At 51.2% G+C, this 19,054-nt stretch overlaps 9 protein-coding genes across 9 annotated transcripts; 4 read left to right on the forward strand and 5 right to left on the reverse strand.

Moving 5' to 3' along the window:
• Positions 1-56: 56 nt before the first annotated feature.
• On the forward strand, positions 57-575 carry P153DRAFT_396834 (DNA-directed RNA polymeras-like protein I subunit; the record flags this gene model as incomplete). Its single annotated transcript, XM_033671512.1, has 3 exons — positions 57-213; positions 270-501; positions 557-575. The coding sequence occupies exons 1-3, from the start codon at positions 99-101 to the stop codon at positions 573-575; spliced, it is 366 nt and encodes a 121-aa protein (XP_033523966.1). The 5' UTR covers positions 57-98.
• On the reverse strand, positions 553-1,806 carry P153DRAFT_366967 (deoxyhypusine hydroxylase-like protein). Its single transcript, XM_033668162.1, has 2 exons — positions 1,227-1,806; positions 553-1,176 (listed from the first exon to the last, which is right to left on the reverse strand). Exons 1-2 carry the CDS (start codon positions 1,700-1,702, stop codon positions 660-662), a joined length of 993 nt encoding a protein of 330 aa, XP_033523967.1. The 5' UTR covers positions 1,703-1,806; the 3' UTR covers positions 553-659.
• A 105-nt stretch (positions 1,807-1,911) lies between these two features.
• On the forward strand, positions 1,912-3,872 carry P153DRAFT_396836 (uncharacterized protein). Its single transcript, XM_033671513.1, has 2 exons — positions 1,912-2,818; positions 2,878-3,872. Exons 1-2 carry the CDS (start codon positions 2,158-2,160, stop codon positions 3,516-3,518), a joined length of 1,302 nt encoding a protein of 433 aa, XP_033523968.1. The 5' UTR covers positions 1,912-2,157; the 3' UTR covers positions 3,519-3,872.
• Positions 3,873-4,095: 223 nt separating this feature from the next.
• On the reverse strand, positions 4,096-5,072 carry P153DRAFT_385786 (uncharacterized protein; the record flags this gene model as incomplete). The annotated part of the gene is made up of 2 exons (XM_033670462.1): positions 4,096-4,932; positions 4,983-5,072. The coding sequence occupies 2 exons, from the start codon at positions 5,070-5,072 to the stop codon at positions 4,096-4,098; spliced, it is 927 nt and encodes a 308-aa protein (XP_033523969.1).
• Positions 5,073-6,010: 938 nt separating this feature from the next.
• On the reverse strand, positions 6,011-7,517 carry P153DRAFT_385787 (betaine aldehyde dehydrogenase 2; the record flags this gene model as incomplete). The annotated part of the gene is made up of 3 exons (XM_033670463.1): positions 6,011-6,124; positions 6,173-7,060; positions 7,113-7,517. 3 exons carry the CDS (start codon positions 7,515-7,517, stop codon positions 6,011-6,013), a joined length of 1,407 nt encoding a protein of 468 aa, XP_033523970.1.
• A 2,348-nt stretch (positions 7,518-9,865) lies between these two features.
• P153DRAFT_385788 (uncharacterized protein) lies at positions 9,866-13,142 on the forward strand (the record flags this gene model as incomplete). The annotated part of the gene is made up of 6 exons (XM_033670464.1): positions 9,866-10,186; positions 10,242-10,257; positions 10,467-11,594; positions 11,656-11,968; positions 12,127-12,940; positions 12,996-13,142. The coding sequence occupies 6 exons, from the start codon at positions 9,866-9,868 to the stop codon at positions 13,140-13,142; spliced, it is 2,739 nt and encodes a 912-aa protein (XP_033523971.1).
• A 239-nt stretch (positions 13,143-13,381) lies between these two features.
• P153DRAFT_366973 (Spc98 family protein) lies at positions 13,382-15,883 on the reverse strand. The gene has a single exon (XM_033668163.1). The coding sequence runs from the start codon at positions 15,736-15,738 to the stop codon at positions 13,453-13,455; it is 2,286 nt and encodes a 761-aa protein (XP_033523972.1). The 5' UTR covers positions 15,739-15,883; the 3' UTR covers positions 13,382-13,452.
• A 235-nt stretch (positions 15,884-16,118) lies between these two features.
• Positions 16,119-17,393, forward strand: P153DRAFT_357136 (biotin synthase; the record flags this gene model as incomplete). The annotated part of the gene is made up of 2 exons (XM_033666703.1): positions 16,119-16,370; positions 16,431-17,393. The coding sequence occupies 2 exons, from the start codon at positions 16,119-16,121 to the stop codon at positions 17,391-17,393; spliced, it is 1,215 nt and encodes a 404-aa protein (XP_033523973.1).
• A 39-nt stretch (positions 17,394-17,432) lies between these two features.
• Positions 17,433-18,994, reverse strand: P153DRAFT_376016 (PLP-dependent transferase; the record flags this gene model as incomplete). Its single annotated transcript, XM_033669622.1, has 3 exons — positions 17,433-17,947; positions 18,005-18,752; positions 18,977-18,994. The coding sequence occupies 3 exons, from the start codon at positions 18,992-18,994 to the stop codon at positions 17,433-17,435; spliced, it is 1,281 nt and encodes a 426-aa protein (XP_033523974.1).
• Positions 18,995-19,054: the final 60 nt, after the last annotated feature.

The following is a 19,054-nucleotide window of genomic DNA, read 5'->3' on the forward strand; positions in this document are numbered from 1 at the left end:
TCCCCGCAAAGTTCGCGATTCCTGGTAACTTTGTAACTTTTTTCTCAGAATCCTCACCACGTCAATCTCACACGCTCAAAACCGTCAAACTCCCTGTAATGTCAGCAATCGGCTCTCTCGTCTTCTGCGGTGACTGCGGAAACCTGCTCGATGGCAGCGCAGGCAAGCTGAACGCCATTTTGACCTGCAGCATTTGCGGCGCATCCTGCAAAGGTATGCGCGCCTCCGAACGGCGTGCAAACAATCGCGAACTGACTGATCGTACGCAGATACTTCCTCCAAGACAGTCATTACACACTCCAAGCCCACAGCCTTCCCCTCGGCTCTGCGCGCAAAGCGGTCTGAAGTCCAGACTATCTCCGAGGGTGATGTAAACACAACCAGTGTCATCGCCCACCCCTGCGAGAAGTGCGGCAAAGAGGAGGTGCGCTACTATACTCAGCAACTGCGTGGTGCAGACGAAGGGACCACCGTTTTCTACGAGTGCGATTGTGGCCACAAGTAAGTTCATATTGCTCAACGTTTTGTTGCTTGTATACTTATCACTGTCCTACAGATGGAACAATAACAACTGAGCGCGAGCCTTCACTTGCAAAATTCTATATACATTCCTCGTGTAACCTAAACGCCTCAAATATGCACCCATTCGACTAAACCCCCTAAGCAGCGACAGCCTGTGGTTGTGGCACAATCGCGTACTCCGCCTCCCCATTCTTCTCGAACTCGGCCATATCTAGTGCCACAATTACGCTGTCTCGCACCACCTGCTCTGGATCATCCAAGAATTTTCGCAGAGTTTCTTCAACACCCTCTTCGTCGCCCAGACTTCCTAGGGCCTCTGCGGCCTCGTGTCGTACCATACTCGCTTCTTTTGTGTTACTCAGCGCCTCAGTCAGGCTAGGAATGGATGCGGGATGCGACAGCTGTCCGAAGACAAAAGCGATCTCATGACGGAAAAGTGCAGATGGATCGCTGAAACCACGGGCGAGCGACAGAACAGCTGGGACAGCTGTAGGCAGATCGGGCGGCGAGGAAAGGTCGCGCAGGGCAAACATGGCCCTGTAGCGCTGGAACAAGGGCAGCTTGGTGTCAAGCAGCGTCTTCTCGAGGTCTTCTATCGACGGCGTTTCGGTGCTCTGGGCTAGTGGCGGCGCAGGATCGATGGAGGCGAAGTCGCTGATCCCTAGTTAGCATCTACCCTCGGGTTTGGACATTTTATAGCCTACCTCTTCTTCAGCTTCTCCTGCTTCTTCGCATGTTCCCACTCGATCCTGTCCACTGCAATATCGCATGTCTCCCGAATGATATCCGGCTCTTGCACGTTGTCCCTGAGCTCCTTCAACAACCCTAAGCTTCCTTGATCGCCTATTGCACCAAGCGCTTCTGCAGCCTCGTGTCGGCACATTGAGTCCTCTTCCTTGTCCTCGAGCACATGTCGCAGAGGGGCGATCGCAGCATCGTGGCGAGACTGTCCGAGGCAGTATGCAAGCTCGTGCTTGAGTAGTGCAGAAGGCGATCCGAATGCTGCAGCAATGGCTTCGATTGCTGGGACTGTCTGCTCGCTGGGAGGCTGGAGGGATGCAAGGTATTTGAGGGAGAAGAGAGCGCGGAAACGGCGCGCGAGGGCCTCTCGCTCTGAAGTGAGGATGTTGCGGAGAGCGAGGACCTGAGTGTCCTCCGCCGAAGTCTCTGGTGCGGTCATATTTGTGGCTTTGCTTGATATGGGTACAGATCTTTGCGTGATCGCTACTAGGGTGATCAAATATGAATCTCGAATGGCGGCTCAACTTTTTTAGTGGGGTGAAGTGTGCAGGGCGGGGTTGGATCGCAAAATCTTATCAGATTAAGATCGCTCCTGCCTGACTGCAGCCTGGCGCCTTCCCTGCATTTACTGCCAAGATCATCCCCAGCCCATCCAGTACTCACAATGCTAAAGCCACCCTTTGTACACGACAAGGCATTGTTCTCATCGCTGAGTGAGGGGTAAAAGCCGGCCTCGCGCTCACCTTCACCGCGACTGAGCAACAATGACGCATTGACATTCGACCATCACGCTGTTTATCACGCTCAGGACGCGAACCATCTCACTTACACATACGACGCATCACGACGCCAGAATCTCCAAGGCTCACTACAATCCCTTAGAGTACCATCGCTATGGCATTTCTGCAGAATGCTAAAGAGCGCCTTTGGAACTACATCAGTCCTCGAAAAACGCAGCAACGACGCGACAAGCCATTCAAGGTCCCCGCAATTCCTCTACGGAAGCGACTTACTAAAGAACATGTTGCAACACCAGAGGCACGGGACATGAGCCCGGGGTCGCGAGTCAAGACCTGGCACACTCAAACATCGAGCCCATACGGCGATGTTGACGTAACGCTGTTGCCGCCATCACCACCAAGCTCGCTCAAGCGCTCCTACGACTTTGATGGTGACACACTAATCCCCAGCTCGCCGTGCGGATACATGGTCAAGACTAGATATCCTGAAGAAGAGCCTGGATCTTCGGAGGATGAATCCGACGCTACTGGCAACGTCACGGTGGTAGATCAAAGGTACATGCTAGGGGAGACCAAGACCGTCTATGTTGAGGATGAGAGACAAACCTTGGATAGAGAAGCTAGTGAACTGCGAGCAGCTGGCTGGCCTGAGGATGCTGTGTTCTTGTTCCAGAAACTGGCTCAGCGTGGTCGTGAACCGCTCTTGCCAATCGACTGGATTGATGATTTTGGCTTCAGCGGCCTACCAGGGGATCTGTTCACAGTCAACGCGGAAAAAGCCTTCATCAAACCAGCTCTTGGCTCAACCTACCATGGTAAGTATCTTCGCTTTTAGGCGGCTCATACGAATGAACCAAAACTCACACATCGACAGCACAACTAGCACTCAGCCCTCTTTTCGACCTCGGTGGGCTTGTTCGCAATGTTGCCAAGGTGAAGGCGGGTAGACGGACTCCCGAATATCTCCTCAAACAATCTGTTGACAAATATACCGACTGGGCCTTGAAAGACGGCGACATCAAGCCCCTCTGGGACGCATACCCCCTCTTCCAGACCGTGTCATGGGACAAGAGGGCCGATATATATACCTCAGAGCAGAAGCTGATATGGAAACTCGGCCGCCTCCACGAACTATGGGCCGAGGCCCTTGAGAAGAAAGCCGCCCTGGGCTACATCGTGCCGGAAGTCCCCACGCTGTACGGCGTCGTTGCAAGTCACACGGTCATGGCGTTTGTCCGATACGATCCGCCAACCTACGAGAGCAAGGTCCCTCAAATTCGACTAGTGGCCACGTTCGACTTCGGAGGTCCTGACGAGGAGGAAGAACAAAAGAAGAAAAGGAAACAGAAGAAGCAGAAGCGGAGTGAAAACAAACAAAAAGACAACGCGGGGTTCGATGTGTGGAACGGATTCGCCATCGCCATGTTGGTCGTGCATTGCCGCAATATCATGATGCAGCTCAAGGAGTACTTGCCTGAGGTGGATGTCTGCAGTGAGGACGACCCCGATCTCTGAATTCAGCTCGAGACATGGCATGCACCCCAAGGTACGAGCTAGATGATTCGAGTGAACCGGCGAGCTCAACAACGGAAATCGAACGACGCGATAGAGAGAAGAACTTGCTCGAGGATTACAGACGTGGAGAACGATTTGATAGGTTTCGGCGTTTTTTGTTTCACGATATACCCTCTGTACTGCCCAATACCCCTTTTAGCGTTTTTCTAATCTTTATTCTGCACGGGATCGAGCGAATTTTCGATAACTCCTATATCGTGGCCTGTCACTTTGCTGCAGGACGGCTGTCACTGCACTTTTTGTAAGCGATACAAGCAACAATGTGCTTTACACAGAATTCTAATACTGATATCCATATTCTTTGATAACGATTCAACTAAACCTGTGTAAGTGATGGCCTAGTACTACGTCCTTTGATCAGACAGACCTGCGCGTCTCACTGCGTCTCACGCCCACGATCCTCTGTGACGAGTCTCTTCCACCTCAGCGGTATTAGATTAATACATTCTATCAGCGTCCCAGTGACTTTTCACTGCGCCGTACAAACCTGTGCGACGTTCCCAGCACGCTTTGTTCGTCAATCTTGGTGGTTTTCCAGGGAGGTGCCTTCCTCCCACCCCGTATTGCTCTTCATTCCATTCACAAGTCTCGTATCTTCCGCAGCCTTCCCAACAACCCCGTCGTTCAAAGTAGATGCGTTATACCGGCTCTCGAGCCTCGAACCGCTCTCCCCATCCTCAAGATTCTGTTCCTCTTTACTCCCTGTATTCGGCACGTCCACCGCCTCCATCACTGACACAGTTTCTCTGCCCCAAGGACCCACCGTCTCGGTATCAGCATCCGTACCCGTTTGCTTCACTTGCACTTCATACCACAGATCCGCTGTGCCTGCATGTATGCTCCCTTGCGCCCCGCCTGCTGACGATGTCCTCACCTCCTTGAAGCTGTCTTCGGAGCTAGATTCACAACCTGCCTCCTTTTCCTCGCCCCGCATGCTTTTTGTCCGCACAGGAGGTGAGGAATCCTCATCATGTAGCTGCTGTGGCGGGGTCGGCACGGAGCTAGGGAGATGCGTCGAAGCAGCATTTAGTGCGACGTCGACTGGCTCGCATGGTACTGAGAATGACGGCGCAACAGAGGAGGGCGAGTACACGCTTGTCGGCGAGGAAGTAGACGTTGGAGGGCCGGAGGGATGGAAAGGATTTAGTTGCAAAGGGGATGTGGACGGGTGTCGATGAGACGTAGTTGGCCGTGAGGCAGACGCTGTCGTCGGACGAGTTGAAGCTTGGAGTTGTAAGCCCGCGATGTTTACGGCGTCCCTGGATGCGTTTGCGTGGATTTCGCGTCGCTCCGAGTCGCTGAGGCCGGGGATCAGGGCGCTGATGTCTACGCGTCGTACGTTTGTTGGGAGACCCTGGTCTACGGGTCACTGTCTGGCATGATGTGTGTGGGGGGTAGGCTTACGATTTGCATGGCTGGCTCCGGCTTGGACTTGCGGTCGTTACAACAGAGTATCGCTCGTCGAAGGGTTGCGACGAGTTTCTTCAGGTTCATGATGTGGGAAGAAAATAACGAAAAGGACCGATGGTAACAAAGAGTATATGTAAAGACCGACGACAAAGTAACGAGCGACGATGGGACGCAAGACACACCAAAGAGACAAACAAGAGACTTGAACGAGCGAGAGAAAAAACCACGGCCACGAACGATGCTACTCGATCAAATGGTCGTGTGGGCTAGACCTACAGCTGTGACTGCCAGAAGAGGATATAAGCTGCAGGCGACAAATCAGGCCCTCCTTCGCAAAATTAGTCAACAGAAATCTCCGCCGCAAGGCAATTTTCCACCCCTTGCTTGGTTTAGTCATCGTAGGCTTTGGCTTTCTTTGACTCCAGATTACTGCTCGATCGGATGCGGGAGGGCGGGCTCTGGAATGTAGATCATGCGTGGACAGTGCGGTTCGCAGAGTCGGATATCTCAATGGCATCTGAATATCGATTGTAAAATTGGGATAAGGAATTGGTGAGTCCAGGAAATTGTATTGCAATTGGATGTCGCAAGATGGAATCTGATAAAAATCGAGGTGATGGTGAGGTTGAAGATGTTCTTGTAATTCGAAGCCTTAGCGCTCGTACCAACGGCCTCACGTAGGGTCACATTCTTCATGTGGCGAACAGAATCGCGTATCTTCGAGCATCCGGAGTAATTCGCCTTGCTATAGTTCGTATCCGAGCTGTATATATGAGACGAAGGGCTTCACCTTCGCGAAATTTCGAACGCTGGGGTCAATGCGCAGTACCACACGTACAGCTAGATATCGGGACAGATGAGTATGTGGACACAGTTCGGTACCTATCTTGTAGCGCACAAAGTCAGCTGATGACGTGGGTTTCAGTTGAGGAATGTCACGTCGCAATTCTGACAGGGAGAAACCACAATGTTTCATATTCCTAGCAGACCGTGGATACTAGCCCATCTCCGCACAGGGATATCTATTTCGGGTAGTCCTTGACATGGTAACTCTTGAGCTTGACGAACTGATCGAAACCGAACTTGCTCAACGTCTGTCCTTTGCCGGAATCTTTCCAACCAACCCATGCCAGATCCTACACGTGTTAGCAGAGAACGAGGGATTGAGACCATGGAATATTTACTGGTGCAGGGTAGTCGCAGCGGTTGACGAAGACAGTACCAGCTTCGACATCATCGATCAGTTCGTGACCTTTGCTGACGTCCTTGGTCCAGATGCTGGCTGTCAGTCCGAATTGACTGTCGTTCATGAGCTTGATAGCCTCTGCGTCGTCCTTGACCTTCATGACTGGAATAACAGGACCGAAGGTTTCTTCGGTCATGACAGCCATTTCATGCGTGACGTTAGTCAACAGAGTAGGCGCGACGTAGTTTCCATCTGCGGGCGTGTTCTTGAAAGTATCGTTATCTGGAGTAGCATCCTTCGCACCCTTCTCGAGAGCATCCTTTATCTGTGCTTGTATAGCTTCTGCCGACCTCTTGGAAACCACAGGACCGACGTGCGTGCTCTTGTCGAATGGGTCACCAAGCTTGTAGCCTTTGAGGACATCTTGGACCGCAGATACAAACTCATCGTGAATCTTCTCGTCAACGTAAACCCTCTCTACACTGCAGCAACTCTGGCCTGAATTGAAGATAGCGCCGTCTACAAGTTCCTCTGCAGCCCACTTCACGTCAACGTCTGACCGTACATACGCAGGGTCTTTACCACCAAGCTCGAGACCAACACGGAGAGAGACTCGGTCGTTTGCAGCGCTTTGAACGGCAAGCCCATTGGGCACAGAGCCGGTGAAGCAAACAAGCTGGATCTGCGGTGACCGAGCTATCGACTCAATTTGAGAGATAGAACCGCTGTGAAAGATTTGAAGCACTCCGTCAGGCAGTCCAGCTTCTTTGAAAACTTGTTGAATCTGCTCCGCACTGGTAGGCGTCTGTGGGGATGGCTTCAGTATCACTGAGTTGCCTGCAAGCAGTGCTGGTACAAGCGAATTGATGAGAGTCAGATAGGGATACTGTGGGATGAGTTAACGCGTGAAAAGGTTCATCTCACTCTCGAGTACGAACATTCCATGGAAACAGGATCAATACAGGCCCCAATGGAACCTTCTTGATGTAGCGCTTGAAGCCTTTCTCCGCCTCACCCGGAGTATCTTTGAGAGTCTCGTCGCTGATTTTCAGCAAGTACTCGCCGCGCATGACTGCTGTAGTGACTTCCTTGGGCGTGTATGTAATAGGGCGACCCATTTGCTCGGTGAGTTCTTTGCCTAGTACATCTTGGCGATCAGTGAGTAACTTCAAGGCGTCCTTGATGATCTTCTGTCTTTCCCCAAGTGATGTGCGTCTGAAGGACTCGAAAGCGCGGACGGCTGTCTCGGGAAGAGATTGAATATCAGCGTCTGAGAGGCCATTCCGAGTCAGAAGTGGCTTGTTTGTAATGGGAGAGATGGTGGTGATCTTCTCTAGCGACATGATGAAGGGGTAGGCTTAGTTTGGCGAGTACGTGAATTCAGGTGTGCAGAATGGACAAAGAAAGGGTGTGTATCGTCGTCGTTGTCTCGTCAAACTGTGCTTTCAGAGCTCCGACTCGGAGGGATGACGTGAACAACGCTAACACTATTTTTGGTCAGGCTTGGTCCACTTTGGCAACTTCACCCGAATCGCGATGCTTTCTCCTTTATCTTTACTTCGTTATCTCTCTCTTTCTTCGACGTGCAGCAGGCTTTCAAATCAATCTACAACTTATGTATGCCCTGTGCCCATCCCCACATCAGCTTCGACAAGTCAGCGTTCTCATCTCAACGATCCGACCTTCGGGCAATCTAGGTCAACCAAGCACAGTCGCTTTTGGCAGCAGGTATGGCGAGCCTACATCGGTCAACCGATTGCTGAAGTCTTCGACTTTCATACATAGTACAATGACGCCGCCGCCGCGTCTGCAGCATGCGATTCTGGCATGCGTCTAACGCGCTTGCAAGAGGAAAGTCACCTTCATGTACCTCAACACCGCCAGGACCCATAATAGAACACGTCACTTGAAACGATTCCTCTAGGACGCAATTTGTGTGCGGGGGACATCTCCTTGATATTGGCAGAGTGTTTACCAACTCCTCATGTAGCAAATATTTGAGAGATGTGCTCTACGTTCCCTGTCAGAAGGTACATTCCTCGGCAGGTCAGTTGTTACTTGTCAGTAGTAAGAATCTCACGCCATGGTAACCTAATACGCGCAATACCTGAGACTCGGTGGGCCAAGGTCAATACGAGATCGAGGACAGTCACAATCATCTTCTTGAATCACGTAGGACGTCATAAGATATTTTACACGCGGTCGCATCGAGAGTTCACCAAGCTTTCGAGGAACGGGCCATCAGAAAGGGTAAATCATGTCCATATTCAAAAAAATGTTTCGCAAAATTTGGAGAGCTGGCCGTATAAGATGCAACAACGTGGTTTGATCAGCAGATGGTGTTGAGAGGTCGAGCCACAATGTCAACCCATACTCACACAGCTAGCGGCGGACACATAATGCAACCTTAGCGCAGCGGGTTAACTGAGAAACTCAAACTCAACCTACCGTAAAAGAGACAGCGAGTGGAATCTCCACCGACCCACCGCATCGATCAAACTATCAATCGTCTCTAAAAGTCAATGCGCATAATAGACAAGGATGATTTATTCGGATACCTAGGACCAGCCAATTACTCAGACTAGCCAGTGTAAAGGCTGGAATTCGGATCCTGGAATTCAATTTGGCAACCTATGAACGTTGCTTTGTCCCCATTGGGAACTCGCACATTGCACTACTCCTATGAAAAGTTGGAGAAAACAAGCAGGTCAAGGCGTACTTGGGAAGGCTTGCCGCTAACGAAACCAGTCACCAAAGTGCAATACCTATGACAGCCATGAGGCATGGATGACACGTGTATTATACGACAGCAGGTGATGACTGTCAGGTCCCGTCTGCGGGCAAGGTTACAGCCGTACGTATTCAGTAAGAAATGATGGCTGTAAGCCGCGGTACATGCTGTCCCATGCTCGCTCGAACGGAGTGTGAGCTCGATCGGCAGGTGTGTGCGGAGCCGGCATTCGCATGCCGCCTTCTGGTGTAACACAGCTCACACACCTACTTCTGGGGTTGGACTAGCATCAGTCCACCAATGTCTTCTCTGATTGTCCATTGAACCCGCGGAGAGCACTTTTGACTAGGTACGTCGGTTTAAGCTTGCATCGCCCAACGGCTTTCAGGCGGTGTGCAAAGTAGCAACGGAACGACTGGGGAAGCGAAAGACAAGTAGAGCAGCCTGACCGTTGAATCGATGCACGATCCTGTGCGCCCTGATGCCGTCTCGGTTACGGCATGTGGTCCAGATACACGTCTGACACACGATGCTACTGATCCCTGCAGTCAAGTTTATTGGGCACTCTGCACCTCCAAGCATTGACACTTTGGGCCAGACCCACGAACAGAAGTCTGCTAAGATGTAGTGCTAGGCAAGTATAGCAGTTCGACAAATTGTATAGGTTGTCCCCGATACAGTAGTCAAAAATACACAATCACTTGCTGCAGATCTTTATAATATCTTTTGCCGACCCCCCTCGCTCAGTGTTTCGGATTCCCGACCGCATGAAGCTCTTTCTCAGCGCTCTCCACTCTCCTAGCATAGGTACTTGCTCAAATCCACCGGCGCATGAACCTCCGTTCCTCAATTTTGAGCCTCAAATCCCGTTGTCAAAGTGTGGGTGCTGTGGTGGCTTCGGAGGAGTGTAGATTCTTCCACCAGTACCTGCCGATGTTCAGTCATTCCCCCGCGCCAAACATGGTCGATCAGCGACAACACCAGTTCGCCACACAGCATATGAAGCGCCCATCACTCGGCGGTCGGGCAGACACGCCACAATTTGCAGAGCTGCAGTTTTATCAAACCCACAATGTATTCTCAACTGAAGAAATCGGAAACCTTGATCAATCGACGCACGCCGATGGGCCAATAGCGGCAGCTTCACATAGCGAGCAAGAAGCAATGCTCCACGAGCGGTCGGGACGCAGCAATGCAACATCAGGACCGGTACGACGCAGGATTAGTCGAGCTTGTGATCAATGCAACCAACTACGTACAAAATGTGACGGACGGAAGCCAGTAAGTGTTCTCTTGCTTCGCAGTAGGTGAGCTCGGAGTCTGACTCGTATGGTAGTGTACCCATTGTATAGGTATGTCCCATCATCATTTGTAACAATGCGCAACAGATGGGGAACGAAATATCCACGATGAGTAGATCTTAGACCTCTTGCGTATTCTTAAGTCGGAGTGGCATCTCTACTATCTATGGGGAATCTTGCAAAATCCCTGTATCGCATTGATTTCCGATCACCAATGTGTAGACATGCTTGATATGGTAACTAGACTAACGAAACTATAGAATTTGGTTTGACGTGCGAATACATTCGTGAACGCAAGAAGCGCGGCAAGGCATCAAGAAAGGACATTGCTCAACAACAAGCCACCGCGAAAGCGGGAAATGTCACGCTGTCGTCTAAAGAATCCTCTCCGCAGTCACAGGAAGATGCTATCGAGGCTGGTTATGCTAGCTTTAAGCTATCTAAAGGTCGGAGATCACTTACAAAACCTCCTGTCTCTGACCGAACGGAGGAGATTGAGCATACATCGACATATCCAAACCGAATGATGACCACAAATGATGCAAATCTAGAAACCACAGTTCCACAACTCCAACTGCAGGTTCAGCCTCGCATCCAGACGCAAGGACATCTGATACACAACTCCATTCCACAGTACACGGCCATGGATGATTTTTCTCAAAACATTACGTATCAGCCTCCACATTTAATGCTGCAAACCGGGATGCATACTATCCTTCCATCTCACAGCCATGGCATGGACTACTCTGATAGCTCTTATAGTGCGACAAGTCCTCATAGTGCGCATGCACAAGTACCACCAAACCCTATCAGGCTACCTGACGAATCTGTCAATATGGGATTTGTAACCCACTCTCCAGTTGCTGGGTCTCCGGGCTGGATCTTTCCATCACCATCTACGACCGTGTACTCTGGCGCACCACACTTCACTCAATACTTGAAGTACCCGGTTCTTCAGCCATTGATTCCGCACCTTGCCAATATCATGCCCATCCCACTGGCTTGCGATTTACTGGAGCTATATTTTCAAAGCTCCTCTTCCGCCTTCATGCAACCTGTCTCTCCATATGTACTGGGCTACGTCTTCCGGAAACGTTCATTTCTCAGACAGCACAATCCACGTGTATGCAGTCCAGCACTATTAGCTAGCATGCTATGGATTGGTTGTCTGACGAGCGATTCCCCATACCTGTCGTCATCACCTTCGGCGCGGAGCCAATTGTCAGAAAAGTTGATCAATCTCACTATCAGTCTCCTCAAACCTCTCGTGCATCAAACTTTGGACGATTCTGATACGAATGGTACGACATACGATAACAACAACATCTATTGTGGGGTTACAATGAACGGATTTGGTATGCCTACCCAAGTATCAGAAATAAGCCTGCGTAAGTTTTATTATACATTCAAGTGACATTAGTACCTTCTAAACTAACTTTTCCTTTCCAGCCGGAGCTCCAGCAGCTCTTGACGATGTAGCAACATACATGCATCTAGCCACTGCAATTTCAGCCAGCGAGTACAAAGCTGCATCACTCCGTTGGTGGAACGCTGCATGGTCGCTAGCTAAAGAGTTGAAACTAAGCAAGGAGTTGCCTGTCACACCTTCACTCGATTCGACTCACAAAGACGTATCTGATGTATTCAACCTGGAGCACATGGGCGGAATGTATGCGAGCGGCCAAGGCAACACTATTGAGCTCACCGAAGAGCAACGAGAAGAACGCAGACGTATCTGGTGGCTTTTGTACACCGTAGATCGGTACGTACTTGCTCGTTGTTATAGATGGTGATGTTTATTTGCCTGGCTGGCAATTATGAGGTTATCACGCATCGTCTCTTCATCTGCCAAAGATGATCCAGAGATGCTAACTGATTGCAACGAGAAACATTGTGGGACCAAGGCTGACGATATGACAGCCATCTAGCTCTATGCTACAACCGGCCTCTGTCATTCTCGGACGCCGAATGCTCAGGTCTCATGCAGCCGCTTGACGATAACGTATGGCAAGCTGGCGAACTCTTCGAGGACTCCGCTCATCGAAGTCCAGATCCCGCAATGCGCCGAAGAGGTCCCGCTTCTGACTGCACTGGAAACTTTGTCTTCGGATTCTTCCTTCCTTTGATGACTATTCTTGGGGAAATCGTCGACCTGAACCATGCAAGAAGTCACCCGAGATTCGGCATGAATATCGACTGGGATGGACATGCGTCCGAGATCAGTCAAAAGCTCAAGGATTACGGCCAGTCGTTGCAAAGTCTGCAGCACCGCGCCGCCGCCGAGGTCAACGCCGAGGTGCAAGATCAGGATACACTCTCCGCCCGATCGATCAATTCGCCGACGTCAAGAGCACAGGAATCTTTGATGCAAGCCAAAATCGTAGTCGCATATGGCACGCACCTCATGCATACACTGCATATCTTACTTAATGGAAAATGGGATCCTATCTCCCTGCTGGATGACAACGACCACTGGATAGCGACGCAAAGCTTTGTCGACGCCACCGGACACGCGGTCTCCGCAGCCGATGCGCTGAACGAGATCCTCGAGCATGATCCCGATCTCAGCTTCATGCCGTTTCTCTTCGGCATATATCTTTTGCAGGGCAGCTTCCTTCTGCTGCTGATTGCCGATAAGATGCAAACAGACGCCAGCGCAAACATCGTACGTGCATGTGAAGTAATAGTGCGGGCGCATGAGGCGTGCATCGTCACTCTCAATACGGAATACCAAGTAAGTTCATCAGGCATATGATTTCAGAAACTCTATGCTAATCAATCGCTTGCAGCGAAACTTCCGCAAAGTCATGCGTTCTGCATTACAGCAAGTGCGGGGAAGGGACCCGGATGAACATGCCGAACTGGCACAACAGCGACGTCGGGAAATGTTGAGCATGTACCGGTGGAGTGGCGATGGAACTGGCCTCGCCCTCTGAACGGGAGCAAGTGCGCATCTTCTCCCAGCCCCCCGGCCCCCCACGTCAGTCATGCGATTTAGCCTAAACTGTTTGATTGGTATTCTGTATACTACGTCCATGGATATGCAATACTCTGTAAAATCCACTTCATGTGTTACTTTTGTCTATAACCTGTGTTTTCTAATGTTTTCGACGTCTTACTCCCCGACGCGATGACGGTAATTTGCAGTGTACCACAATAGGCAAAGGACAGTTGGGTAAGAACTGGTGATATTCATTTCGCTTTAGAAACTAAGGTAATTCCTACTTCCTTCTGATGCAGGATCATCTACAGCAAGTCTTCATGCTGCTCCTCCTCTTCGTCTTCTCCACCCCAATCCAGCTTCATGAGAAGTCGATCGATCCCACCTACCCTGAGCGGTTCAAACATGCCTTCTTGCATAGTAACACCGCTCTTGAATCCTGGCGCCGAAGCCCCAATCCTTTCGCTGTCGATCTCCCTCAGGCGCTCGACCAGCGCCTTGAGGTCGCTGTCCAGTCTCCTCCTAGCGCGATCCATCTCCAGACTCATTTCCTTCTCGTCTTGCTTGTAGTTCTTTGCGTAGTCTTCGATACCTTCATCCTCCTCTAGGTCAAGATTTTGTTGGATGACGTTGAGACGCGTGATGTACGCCACCAACTCGTCGACGTGGGTGCAGAACGTGCGCAAGGTCTTAGTGAAGTTCATATCCGTAAGGAGTAGAGAGTAGGCGACTGAAGAGAGGAATTGACGATGTGCGAGAGCCAGAACCTCAGGGTCGTGCTGCTGCTCGATGTCGCCTTCGGTGCTTGACTTTCTAAACCCAGGCGTGGTTGGAAAAGTCGGAGAGGCGATTCTAGATCCCTCAACTAATGAACGCCGTGGTCCGGATACCCATGATAGGAAATGCTTGAACGATTCCTGAACAACCTCACCCTGAAAATAGGCTTCACCCTCTGCGAGGAAGAATATGGCAGCTGAGCAAGTTGCCCAGATTCTCCGCATCTGACGCGTGCGTTCGTTTGTTCTCTGGCGTCGCCGACGCAATACTGTTTTTCCGTATGCCGTGTTGCTATACTGATAACCGGGTGGACCTGGGTGTTCACGTCGAATGGAACTCTGCCGCCAGAGCTGAGCCAAGTGCAAATGGGCGCGGCGAACCGCAAGCAGGTATGCGTTGATCGAAGAATACACATCGAGGTCTGCCTTAGTCACGAAGAGATCGAGAGGAGATCGGATATCCATGGTAAGTGACATTGGCACTGACAATAACAATTCGTCGAATGCGAAGTTTACAAGTTGTGGCAAGGCGGAGTCAGCATCCTTAGCGCGACCGGGTGTGCCAGGGCGATGGCCAGACAAGTTGTGGGTAGTGAGATGCAAGATTTCTGTTGCAGTATCGAGAATATCATCCGTGTGATCGTCCTCCCCGCCCAACGTGGAGAGAACAGAGAACGCGCGAGCAAGTATCTGATTGATCTCGGTATCCTTCAGCAAGAATCCTTTCACGGATTGATTAGGTTTCGTTAGTAAACCTCGGTGTCGAGACAAAATCTTCTCGTCTGCTTCCGCAATCAGTGTCATAGCAAACTCGCCTCGACCGATCAAGAAGAACTGATGTAAGATCGTGAGTGTTTCAACAATCTTCTCACGAGGTAGAAGGTGTTGTAAAAGATTACGCGAAAGTGACAGTCGAATGTTGGCAACAGCCTCAGAGAGCTTTGCTGCTGACACGGGAGTAACCACTTGAGAGAGTTGCTCCACATGCACAGGGAGGAGTTCGAGTTCTGAGACAGTCGTCGAAGTACTCATTACTTTGGACGTAGAAGGTAAGCATCTTATCTGATTGAGCGACTTTCCCACGAACAGAATAGACGAGGCGGTTTGTCGTGTAACGAACTTGGGCAGGAACTTATTCTGCACGACGAACGATAGTTCGTCTGACTCATCGTCTTCTTGTTTGACGAAGAAATCAGAGGCACCAAAGGAAGGAAGACGGCCGTACAAGAGCCAGGTCGACAGCTGTCTTAGCCACGACGCTTCTGCGACCTTGCCCAACTGGCGAGCAGCTGCCTCGATGTCTGGATAGCCCGTCTGAACTTCTGTCCGCAGTTTGTCGATGATCTCAGCTCCAGAGGCCGTCTTTCGATCTTGGATATCGCTTTTGGATTGGGCTTCTGAGGGAAGGATAAAGTTGCTGATATTCCAAAGCCACTCCATCAATTTGACCCACTCGGAAAACTCGTTGACAATGCCGGCCAGCGGCACGATACTGTATGCACCAACGATAGAAGCATCTTGCTTGAGAATGCGGCTCTCTACTTCAATTATTTTTCGTTGGAATCTGTCAAGATGATGCGAGGTGATGGCGGTAGCTACCGCCCGACAGACAGTCGAAGAATGGGAAGATGCGATCTTTGCAACGTGGTCGCGCGTCTTGCGATGGAGGCGCGACAGATGCCCGATAGACGACAATAGCTCGGCTTCAGGGGGCGAAAGAAGGCGGGTCGCGGTAGAAGTCACGTGTAGGCTGGGATTGGCATCGAAGAGCGCGGAGGGATGTCCGGATAGCGAGAGGAGGATTTCGTGGAGCATGGCCGCGGCGGCAGAGGTGAGCCGTTGGTCGTCTGTCGTCGCTTTCTCCGCGCCGTGAATCGCTGGAGAAAGACAATTAGCAGGCTCAAGAGCTCAAAGCGACACATTGAATGTCGCGACGCGTAGACTAGCGTGCATAGCTGGGTGAAAGGATTGGCGTAGTGTGGATCACGCTGTCAACCGGACAAACTACAAGCGGTGCCTGGGCGTTCCTGCCCCACACAAGTGTGGACCCTTTGCAATTGGCCAATAAGGAAACCCCAATAGTAACTCCGCGGTTGAGCTCCCGCCCCGGAACCCCAACAGAGGGGCATCGATCGTTTGATCATCTCACAGTATTTCAGAGTAGCCACCTGGTTGTGTTTTTCCAAAAGTTCAAGATGGCTCAAAGACTGCTGAAGAGGCCAATTGGCCTCCTATTTGTCCCTGTTCGCACACAATATCTTTCTCGCTCGTTTAGCACCGTACTGGACACCCCAGTCGATCCCTCCACCCAGCAAATCACCCCTCCAACAAGCCAAAGATCGGTATTCCAAGATGCTCTGCAGGCAGCTGGGCCAAGGACGAACTGGACACGAGAGGAAATTGCAGAAGTGTACAACACATCATTGATTGAACTCACCTATGCCGCGGTACGATTAGCTTTATTCCCTCACAGCTTGGTGTACGAGACATGACCTGACACATATTAGTCCGCGGTACACCGACGCTTTCACGACCCGGCTGCCATCCAGATGTGCACTCTCATGAACATCAAGACGGGCGGTTGCAGCGAAGACTGCTCGTACTGCGCCCAGTCCAGCCGCTACGACACAGGCCTCAAAGCCACCAAAATGAGCTCCGTCGAATCCGTTCTGGAGGCAGCGCGCGTCGCCAAAGAGAACGGCAGCTCGAGATTCTGCATGGGTGCTGCATGGCGCGACATGCGTGGCCGCAAGACCAACCTCAAGAACGTTAAGGCCATGGTGACTGGCGTCAGGGATCTGGGCATGGAAGCCTGTGTGACGCTAGGCATGATCGACGCGGAGCAGGCAAAGGAACTCAAAGCCGCTGGGCTGACTGCATACAACCACAATGTGGACACGAGCCGAGAGCACTACCCCAGTGTCATCACCACACGCACCTACGACGAGCGCCTCAAGACCATCCAAAACGTACAAGAAGCTGGCATCCATGTGTGCACAGGCGGCATCCTCGGACTTGGAGAAAAGGCTCGCGACCACGTTGGGCTCATCCATACTGTATCCACACTTCCCGCACATCCCGAGTCCTTCCCCGTGAACGCGCTGGTACCCATCAAGGGAACTCCGCTTGGTGAAACCCAGACCATCTCTTTCGACGCGATCCTCCGAACCATTGCTACTGCACGAATGGTCATGCCAAAAACCATCATTCGTCTTGCAGCTGGCCGACACACAATGGCCGAGGAGAAGCAGATCATGTGTTTTCAGGTGGGCGCAAACGCTGTTTTCACGGGTGAGAAGATGCTTACTACCGCGTGCAACGGCTGGGAAGAGGATAAGGCCATGTTTGAGCGATGGGGATTGCGGCCAATGGCTATGAAGGAAACCATTGGAGAGAAGGACAAAATCACCGAGGATATCGTAGCAGCTACACCAGAAGAGGTGACGCAAGCGACCTCCGCTACTGCTTGATTCCAGCAGTCATCAAAATAGAACTTTTGTATATACAATTCAGAGCCGAGCACGATCTGTCCAGCTGGCCTCATGTGCATTATCACTTCCTTGCACCTGCTCCTCACACCACTCCTTCAGCACTCTGATTAATCTCTCCACTTCTTCCACCGTATTTCCAGCATGCAAACACACTCTGACTCTTTCCGTCCCCCATGGCACTGTTGGCGGCACAACGGCTCTTATCATCATACCTCGCATCTGAAGAAATTTTGCCAACTCTCTTGGGCGTTGCAGTTGTATCGAGAATATTGGCGATTGAGGACATGCGTTTGGAATGTTCAGGAGGCAACGAGAGGCAGAGGATGTGTTGTGAAGTTGTTGCAGAGAGGCAAAAAGTGTCTGCATAAGGTGATGGAGATGCTCCTGCAGAGGGACAGTTTGACCGGTACGAAGAAGCTGATAGGAGGAGCGGATAAGTGCGAGCGAAGGATAGGATAAGAACGTCGTGTATATAAGAGGTCGTGCGTAGTTGATGAGGTAGTGGCGGAGGGTTGGGGAACCGAGTATGATCGCTGTGTATCTTATCAGCTTCATGTCATCAATCTCTAAACAGATACAACAGTACTCACCACCATCCCCAGCTAACGCTTTGCCAAATGTATGTAACCTTGCGAAGATGTGTTTTTCTAGCCCAAGCTCACACACCAACCCTCTCCCCTTGGGCCCCAAAACACCGGTCGAATGCGCTTCATCCACAACAATGTATCCCCTATCTCTACCTAAAACTCCTTCTACAACACTCACGATCTCTTTCAATGGCGCCACATCGCCATCCATGCTGTAAATCGACTCAACAGCCACAATCACATTCGTCTCCCCTCGCCTCAACCCCTCCGTCTCCTCCAGAAGCCCCTCCAGAACTTTCCTCAAATCTTTAACACAATTGTGTTTGAATCCCACCGTTTTGACAGCCCTTGACAACCTCATCCCATCATGCACACTAGCATGCACAAGCTCATCATACACAATCACATCGCCCTTTTGCGGCACGCATGCGAAGAACCCCGCATTCGCATCAAACCCCGAATTGAACAGCAACCCTTCTTCTGCGCCATGAAACTCGCTGATTTCTCGCTCTAGGGCTTCCGCGTACAGGGAGTTTCCATCCAGGAGCCGGGAGCCACCGCTGCCGAGGGGGAGGTTGGATTTTTGGATCTCGGCGAGGTAGAGGGATTTCAAAAGGGGGCTTGTGGAGAGCGAGAGAAAGTCGTTGGACGAGAAGTCTACTTGAGAGGGAGTGGAGAGGGTGAGGGTGCGCAGGGTGGAGGATTTGCGGCGGTTGTTGAGGAGACGGTGGAGTTTGTGTTCCAATGTTTTCTGGCCGGGTTGCGGTTCCATCTCTTTCTCTCTACCAGTTCTACAAAACTTCCCAAAGATAGATGTGTGCGTTCCACGGTATTGACTCGTGATGATGCATGAACGACGAGAACGGCTAGCGTGAGAAGTCTGGTCAAAGTTCAACCATCGAAACAGAACCAGATTGCGGGGAAAGATACTCGCTCAACTCATAGAGTCACGTAAATTAGACCTTCAGTAGCCGCCGACATCGGTTGCTGCATTTTGGAGGCTCGGGATGCAGGAACGATCTACCCTGGCGCTAGCGTAGCCGAACTGAGATT

The sequence above is a fragment of the Dothidotthia symphoricarpi genome (genome assembly GCF_010015815.1).
Source record: "Dothidotthia symphoricarpi CBS 119687 unplaced genomic scaffold P153scaffold_10, whole genome shotgun sequence".
NCBI classification, from domain to species: domain Eukaryota; kingdom Fungi; phylum Ascomycota; class Dothideomycetes; order Pleosporales; family Dothidotthiaceae; genus Dothidotthia; species Dothidotthia symphoricarpi.

Excerpts from the sequence above, each read along its gene's own strand:
- P153DRAFT_366973 (XM_033668163.1), bottom strand. The coding sequence starts at position 15,738 with ATGCTCCACGAAATCCTCCTCTCGCTATCCGGACATCCCTCCGCGCTC.
- P153DRAFT_396836 (XM_033671513.1), top strand. The coding sequence starts at position 2,158 with ATGGCATTTCTGCAGAATGCTAAAGAGCGCCTTTGGAACTACATCAGT. Across the intron at positions 2,819-2,877 it reads TCTTGGCTCAACCTACCATG|CACAACTAGCACTCAGCCCT; the intron begins GTAAGTATCTTC and ends ACACATCGACAG.
- P153DRAFT_366967 (XM_033668162.1), bottom strand. The coding sequence starts at position 1,702 with ATGACCGCACCAGAGACTTCGGCGGAGGACACTCAGGTCCTCGCTCTC. Across the intron at positions 1,177-1,226 it reads CAGGAGAAGCTGAAGAAGAG|CGACTTCGCCTCCATCGATC; the intron begins GTAGGCTATAAA and ends ACTAGGGATCAG.